The sequence below is a fragment of the Sceloporus occidentalis genome, unplaced genomic scaffold (genome assembly GCF_023333645.1).
Source record: "Sceloporus occidentalis isolate IW3139 unplaced genomic scaffold, rSceOcc1.0.p SCAF_1, whole genome shotgun sequence".
Taxonomy (NCBI): Eukaryota; Metazoa; Chordata; class Lepidosauria; order Squamata; family Phrynosomatidae; genus Sceloporus; species Sceloporus occidentalis.
In genome coordinates, this window is record NW_028316981.1 from 185,165,095 (window position 1) to 185,173,566 (window position 8,472).

At 39.4% G+C, this 8,472-nt stretch overlaps 1 protein-coding gene across 1 annotated transcript in view; it reads left to right on the plus strand.

Moving 5' to 3' along the window:
- Positions 1-8,068, plus strand: part of LOC149323035 (A.superbus venom factor 1-like) — a 72,639-nt gene extending 64,571 nt beyond the window's left edge. Inside the window, exons 36-38 of the mRNA XM_089535646.1 lie at positions 7,196-7,285; positions 7,770-7,832; positions 7,956-8,068. Coding sequence (XP_089391772.1) covers positions 7,196-7,285; positions 7,770-7,832; positions 7,956-8,068 — 266 coding nt within the window. The remainder of the gene's footprint in view (positions 1-7,195; positions 7,286-7,769; positions 7,833-7,955) is intronic.
- Positions 8,069-8,472: the final 404 nt, after the last annotated feature.

The window sequence follows — 8,472 nt, forward strand, 5'->3', positions numbered from 1 at the left end:
CAAGAGGGAGGGGCCTCTTCCTTCAGGCAGTCCCCGATGTTGCTGGGTCTGCCTGATCGCTCCCTCTGAGGCCAAGATGACAGTTACAAGAGGGAGGGGCCTCTTCCTTCAGGCAGTCCCCGATGTTGCTGGGTCTGCCTGATCGCTCCCTCTGAGGCCAAGATGACAGTTACAGGAGGGAGGGGCCTCTTCCTTCAGGCAGTCCCCGATGTTGCTGGGTCTGCCTGATCGCTCCCTCTGAGGCCAAGATGACAGTTACAAGAGGGAGGAGCCTCTTCCTTCAGGCAGTCCCCGATGTTGCTGGGTCTGCCTGATCGCTCCCTCTGAGGCCAAGATGACAGTTACAAGAGGGAGGAGCCTCTTCCTTCAGGCAGTCCCTGATGTTGCTGGGTACTTTCTGTAAATACCTTGCCTATGTAACCATGCTCCTGATAGTGTGTTGTTTTCTCTAGACTGCTGTATAGTCAGCCCTCCATATCCATGGATTCTGTATCATTGCCATTGTATATAATGGGACTTCAGTAGCCACAGATTTTGGAATCCACAGTTAAACCTGGAAACTTCAGGATACCAAGGGCCCACTGTACTAAGAAATGTAAAGTCCATACCAATGTTATAACTTGTTTTTGGGTCTCTAGTTTTTTATACAATATATATAAAAATAAAAAAAATATACAAAATAAATATATAAAAAAATAAAAAAATATTAGAACACAATGGAAACAATTAGCACAAGCTGTTACAGAAAAGAATGAGAAACAGTTTTGGGATATTACTGCCTCTGGCATGAACAGGATCAGACCGGTTATTGTTGGGCACATCACATCACAGCAATGGTATAGCCATTTTAGTAAACTCTATGGAGCTACAAACGCAGAGCATCACTCCTCTATTGCATTAAAAACTATCTGTTTGCCTTACTGGCCCCCGGTTTCAGAGTCTGAGATAAAAAAGTTGATTGCAGCTCTTGCACTGAATAAAACCCCAGGAGAAAATATGATGCCCCCAGAAATATATAAAAACTTCTCCGAACGGTGGGCTCCAATATTGGCTAAGGTGTTTACCCAAATCAGTAATACAGGGATAACTCCAGTAGGCTGGAAACAGAACGTAGTTGTCCCCATATACAAGAAGGGAGATAAGCAAGATCCCAACAATTATCGGCTTATAAGCCTTCTGGATGTTCATTCCAAGCTATATAGCAAATACTTATTAAATAGATTGGAGGAATGGGAATCTTGTAATCAGATCATTCACCCTGAACAAGCCAGATTCAGGGAAGGCCAGAGTACTATTGACCATTGTCTGACTCTTTATTGTTTAGCGCAACAAGGAATCAAGGGTCCCACGAAACACCTATTTGTTGTTTTTATTGATTTAGCAGCAGCTTTTGATTCAATTGACAGAAACTTGCTATGGCATAAACTGGCCAATATTGATATAGATAACCGCTTACTGTTTCTGATCAAGGAACTTTATACCAATACAACAGCAAGGATAAGAGTTGGTATCTCTGGTTCACTAACCGATCCTATCCCCACAAATAAAGGAGTCAAACAAGGCACCATCACTTTTTAATTTATATCTGAATGACATCATTTCAGCACTTTCTGGCCCAGAATTTTTTCCACCTACACTTGGGTCAAAAAAGATCTCAATTCTGTTATATGCTGATGATAAGGTTTTAATTTCACTCACACGTATAGGCCTGAGAAGGTTACTCTCCAAACTTGAGGTATTTTGTTCTAAAGAAAAGCTTGTTATCAGTTATAATAAAACAAAGGTGATGGTGTTTGGGAAAAGACACTCTGATTTTCGTTGCTTTATTAATGGATTGAACAATGCCGAGAATTTAAGTATCTTGGCATCTATTTTACAGAAAACCTCTCCTGGAAGTCCCACATAGAAGCTAGTAGAGCAGTGGCTGTGGGATCTATTGGAGCAATCCTTAGATTCTACAACCAGGCAGGGGGTCATCTGGTCGCACCAGCTTTAAAAATATTTCAGAGTAAAATTATAGGTCAGATCCTTTATGGCGCTGCTGTGTGGGGATGGAATGATACCCAATTGGTCAAACTGGAGGCCATCCAGAATACATTTTTCAAGAAATTGCTTCTACTTTCACCTGGCACGCCTGCAGCTTTGGTTTGGGCTGAGGTCATTCTCCCTTCCATCAGAGCTCGTATTCATTTTACTTTATTTAACTACTGGAGATCTGTAATAGATTCTCCGGTTAAGGTTTTTCCTAAGTTGTGTTTCCAACATTTACCAAGCTGCAAAGTCTGGAGTTTAAGATATCATAGGTTGCTAACTGAAAATCCTTCTACCTGGAATTCAAGAGAGAAGCTTTGTGAATACATTTTTAACCATGATGTGTACCAGGATAGACTGGCTATTAACAATTCGAAATTTTCCAAATGGTTTAGATTATATACATTGGACCATCAGATGGCTGTTTACCTAGGGAAGCTTACATTCCCAAGGCTTAGGCAGGCTTTTACAGCTCTTCATTTTCAAACAGTGCCTTCAGCCATGATCGATGGCAGATATTCACACACATCTAAAGATTCCCGTTTATGTATTTGTGGAGCTCCAGAAATCGAGGATTTGCCTCATTATCTGCTTTTTTGCTCACTATATACTGATCCAAGAACTAAATTTATGGGATCTATTCTGTCCAATTTATAGTCTAATACCATTTCTGAAAAGATTTTTTATCTCCTGTCTGATATTGATTCTAAGGTAACTTATAAGGTTTCACTGTTTGTCTCAGCAGCATTCAAAATTTGGGCAAGGGTAATAGTAGACATTGCAGTTGATTGTCATGGGGATGATCTTATCTAAACTTTGAAGTTGTTTTTAATGTTGTTTTATTTAATTGTCTAGAATTTTATTATGTTTAATGTATAAAATTTGGATGTTAGTTATTTGATGGAGAATTTTATAATTCTAAATTTCTGGCTTAAGCATTAATAAAATTGAATTGAACATTCCTTTTTTCCCCTACATGCCGTTCCTAATCAATGATATTCCAGTGGGAATTCCGTTATGAGAACAACACTGAAACATCATAATGTGCTTTGTCTTCACGCTGAGAAATGCACCCTCTCATTTGTCTCAGTCAGCACAGTCACAGACACATAAATGGAGTGGCCCACAAGCTCATCAAGGTTGGGGAATCTCTTTTGCAGGACAGCTTGTGTGAGCTTTGCACGCTCCTTTCCATTTTGGATCTGAAAGCACCAAAGAGGAAGTTGGATTTCTTTCTGTCCTCTACTCCTTTTTCCAGTGCCAATTCTTCCTTTCACTCACCCAAGCCAGTTTCTCATTAACTATGAGCATCATCCACATTACACAACTTAACTGGCTTAAAACTTCCAACAAAACCTAGCATGCAGGTGGAGATGCTGCTCTTGTCGTCAAAAAGCGACGCATTAGTAATTTGGTCTAGCCATTTGGTCTGGGAGGAAGGTAGCATATAAATTAAATAAATAAACAAAGCCTTTTACCAGTTCCACCTGAAGGATTAGGTGAAATACCAGTGCGGGTGGGGATTTGTCCTTCATCTTAATGCTAGATTTCTACAGTCATGAGAAACCTTCCTTGGAATTGGAGTTAGAGACAGGTATTATTTTTTCCATCACCTTCAGAGATAGTTGATGTTTGTTTCCAGGACAATTGCCTTTTGTTTAAGGAAATTCTGTGTTGCGTTTGTTGGCAAAATGAAAAAGAGACTAGAGCTCATGTGCCTTTAAGTGTTTTTTAAAAGAAAGAATTTCAGGAAGTTGAATGATCATGAGAAACCACAGCTGAAAACCTGTCTTTGACATCAGTTATATTCACACTGTGGTTTTCTAGATCTTTGGGACTTCACCTCCAAGAATTCCTGAGCACTGGCCATACTCCCTCTTGTCAGTCTGTGATTTCTCTATATATACCTGTCCACATATAGTTTGGGACTTATTCATATAACTTCTATGGCAGAAATAATCATCTTGCCCAGAAAATGCTGCTCCAGGTTAGGGATGTAAATCTTTGCTAATGGTTTTCTCAAATGAAGCAATGATTAATTATAGGAATTTTCTTCTTTCTTTCTGTGAAAAGTAGTTTTTGAAGACTTTCCACAGTTTAGGTGTCTTCTGCACAAACTTTTTACATGCCATTTTTTAGAAGAAAAGAGCATTCTGTGCAGAAATATTATTTTGTGTACAAAAAATAATTTCCTGCACAGGAAATCTGTAGCTGGTGACATAGTCTGCAAATAATTCACATATGGTTGTTTTCTGCACAGCAAATGCCATTTCCTGTAGAAAGAATGCTGTTTTCTATGCAAAACACTCACATGCAGATTTTACATAGTATAAGTCCTCAATAATGCTCAGACTTATGCAGCATAGATTCCAACCATACATGGAGAGAGAGATTCCAGAGGTGTAAGCAGGATTCAGAAAAGGAAGGGGCACAAGGGACCACATTGCAAACATGTGATGGCTAATGGAGCGCACCGAAGAATTCCAAAAAAGAATCAGCATGTGTTTCATAGACTACAGCAAAACATTTGATTATATAGATCACAAAAAACTATGGAATGCACTCAAAGACATGGGCATGCCACTACATCTGATAGTCTTGATGAGGAATCTGTACCAAAGAAAAGAGGCCACCATCAGAACAGAATTCAAGAACACAGAGTGGTTCCCAATAGGCAGAGGGGCAGGCAAGGCTGCATCTTATCACCTTACTTCTTTAACATATATGCTGAAAACATCATAAGGAAGGCAGAATCAGGGGCTGTTCAGACTGGCCATTAAGCCTGGCCTAGGGGTGGAGTCAGGGCATGGCTTCCACATGATGCAGACCCCAACTCCACCCCCGGAGCACCTTGACGCAGTGCACCACTCCACACGGCACACATGGGGCTCCTCTGACACTGCATCCATACGAAGCAGCACCACAGCTATCGTGCCTTTTCAAACATTAACCAGAATAGAGACTACAGTCAAGAAATAAGAAGAAGACTAGGAATGGGAAGGGCAGCTATGAAAGAACTGGAAAAGATACTGAAGTGCAAAGAGCACTATCATCTGAATTGTTCAAGCAATTGTATTCCCATCAGCATGTATAGATGTGAGAGCTGGATAGTGAAAGAAGCAGACAGAAAGAAAATCAACTCATTTGAAATGTGGTGCTGGAGAAGAGTACTTAGGTATCCATGGACAGCCAAGAAGAAAAACAATTGGGTTCTTAAACAGATCTGACTAGGGCTCTCCTTGGAAGCAAAGATGATCAAGCTGAGACTATCGTACTTTGGTCACATAATGCAAAGGCACAGATCTCTAGAAAAAACAATAATGCTGGGAAATATAGAGAGTAGAAGAAAGAGAGGAAGGCCACAAACCAAATCAGGGGGGTAATGGGCAAGGGCTTGCAGGATCTCAGCAAGGCAGTGGAGGATAGGGATTCTTGGAGATGTCTCATCCACAAGGTTGCCATGAATTGGAACCAACTCAAGGGCAGCTAACAACAACCAGTGCTGAGTTATAAAGATTGTGCAGGATTCTTCCTTAGGGTTTCTTGGCATGTGAAAAACAGAACAGGCTGCACAAGGCCTCTTTTTGCGTAAGGAGCCCTCCATTTAAAAATGGGGTGTTATCCAATAAGGCAGGGTTCTTACCGGGACTTTATTAAATGAGTCAGGGATACTCTTCCTTGTATAACCATTTTTCACTCCAAAGAGAGCAAAGGCTTGGCCATTAACATTTTCACCAAACAAGAACCTGCAAGGTTTAAGAAGTCACAATAAAGAACTGGATCCTCAGAAAGTCAATACAGTGCAATGCATAGGAGAATTAATTTTGTTCCTCAACCACAGGGACACAGAAGTGCTGCTAGATTAGGCTTTTATTGTGTGGTTACCATATTCAAATCTACATTGAGCCCCAAAACTCATTGATTGTTGCTAGGCAGTCAATATCTCTCATCCCTTCCTGTCCAACCTCACTGGATTGTTGTGGAGATAAAGTGGTGATGTATGAAAGTATGCCTCAGCAGAATCAAGTGCTAAAGCTTTTCTTGGACTTTATCTCTTCAACAGCAGTACACAAATGTAAATTACAGAGGAATAGCAGGACACAGATATAAAACTGAAGTCTAATTTCACAAATAGGAAAATGATTGACTTGGTTTGGGTCTGTTTCAGTTAGAGCAAAGGAGCAACCGTATTTTGACTACTTGGAATACAGGCCAGAGACATTTCATCCTTAAGATAAATAAGCAAAGGGACAGAATGCAGATTGCAGTCTTGACAGCTTGTCAAAATCTGGATGAATGTTCAATACTCATGCACCATTTTTGTTACCATGATGTCTACTTATTATATATTATTTCTGGAATAGCAACAACAATGTTGTTTGTAATGTTGAAGTTAGTCAATAGTGTAATGCGGCAGATAAAAAGGCCAATGCTATTTTAGGCTGCATCCATGGGAGTATAGTGTCTAGATCAAGGGAAGTAGTAGTGCCACTCTATTCTGCTTTGGTCAGGCCCCACCTGGAATACTGTGTCCAGTTTTGAGCACCACAATTTAAAAATATATTACTTCCCATCCCATTGAATAAAGCCCTTCATATATATTCAACTCATACATCAAAATATGTTACTTCCCTTCCCATGGAGCCTTTCATTTTTTTCCAAGGAAGATTGGATTATTGTTACGGTTTGTTTCTATTTGTAATTCCAATGCATTTATGGGACTGTGTGTGTGTGTGTGTGTGTGTGTGTGTGTGTGTGTGTGTGTGTATACTAAAATATTTTTAATAAATGAATATAAAAAAGATGTTAGAGTATTTATTTCGATACATTTTTTCTTTTTTCAAAAAATATCAGTATGCATGCATACATACAGATATACATTTATAGGAATACGTGTGTGTGTGTGTATATATATAATTTTAAAATTTCTTTTGACCTACATAACAAGCTATATGTAAATTGTGATGTATGCCAACTGAAGGATACATAAACATAAATGAAGTAATATGTCCACTCTACATTTCCTGCCCACAGATTTAATACTTACCCGATGCAATTAGTTTTCAAAACAACTTTTCATAATCATAACTTTTTTTCCAGTTGGTAACAGGATTTTCCAGTGGGCATTAGAAAGTGTAATATATAATTTCTGATTTCTTGGCAGAATCATCTGCTTCCGAGGATGCTGGAAGCAGCCCAGCACATTCCCCAACTCCTCCTGCTCCTGCCCAGCAACCTGCCCAGGAACTCAATAGTAACTAATTTTTAACCATTTGTTTATATGTTGCTGTTTGGGAAAGGTCAAATTGATGGAGACACCCTACATGCAGTGTTATTGTTAATGCTTTTCTAAATGCTTTATTTGTCTTTTAGAAAACCATGTACTTCTCATTGGTAAAAAACTTGAAACATTATTGTTTCATAATTGTTTCTGGGGGATGTTTCTGGCCTTTAGCATCATGCCTCTCATTACTACTCTCAAAGGAATCACACTAGTGTACCTCTTTTGGGAATGGAAGCACAGCAGCAGTATGAAACATAAACAATAATTTTGTGTATACTATACATCCCTCTGCTGCTCCTATTTCTGTTATGAGTCTATAAAAATTACCTCTAATAGTCCTGAATGGAATGTCTGCAATGCTAAGTATGAAGTGAGATGTGCATGAGTGTTAAAAATGAAGTGTGTGACAAAGTTATTGTGGAGAATTCTAAATTAAAATTCCTTTACTTTGCAGACCTGTACGAGTGGATTTCAAGAGCAGAGAGCGCTCTTGGAAACATGGTCTCGCCACAATCCTGTAAGTAACAGGCATGCAATGCTTACCCTGCTGTAGTACTCCAAGTACACATAAATCTGAAATAAACAAAACTAGGGAACTCATAGTGTCGGGTAAATAACATTCATATTTTCCTACACACAGTTGCTGACTTGGAAGGTCGGATGACGGCCATCGAGAAGGCAAGTGAGGAACTAAAGTCCTCGATGGGACCTTCCCAACAAGAATGTAACTATGCCTTCCATCTCACTATGTGAACAGCATTAGAAAATAGTCTGATTTAAATAATTAATTCTTCTTTCTTCCTTCTATATTTTCCGCAGGGGATGGCGTGAAAGAGCATTTAGAACGCCTGGAAAGCTGGAATGCAGCTTTGACCCTATGTAATCCCAGCCTAATTTTTTGGTTGTTTATTTTTCCTTTGTGTTCTGACCACTATGAAGGTAACAGTGGTATTGCACTATTCCACACTTTATTTGTGTTGTGTGATTTTTCTAGTTTTGCTTTCATATCCGACAATGCAATGCCTTCTATTATGATTGCTAAGGATGATTTCAAAGAGTTGTGTTGGTGTTCAATATAGACCTTTCAGTGCAATACAGAACACACTGAAAGAAACCTTGATATGGCAATCATAATGTTCATTAGCTGTCAAACAGCT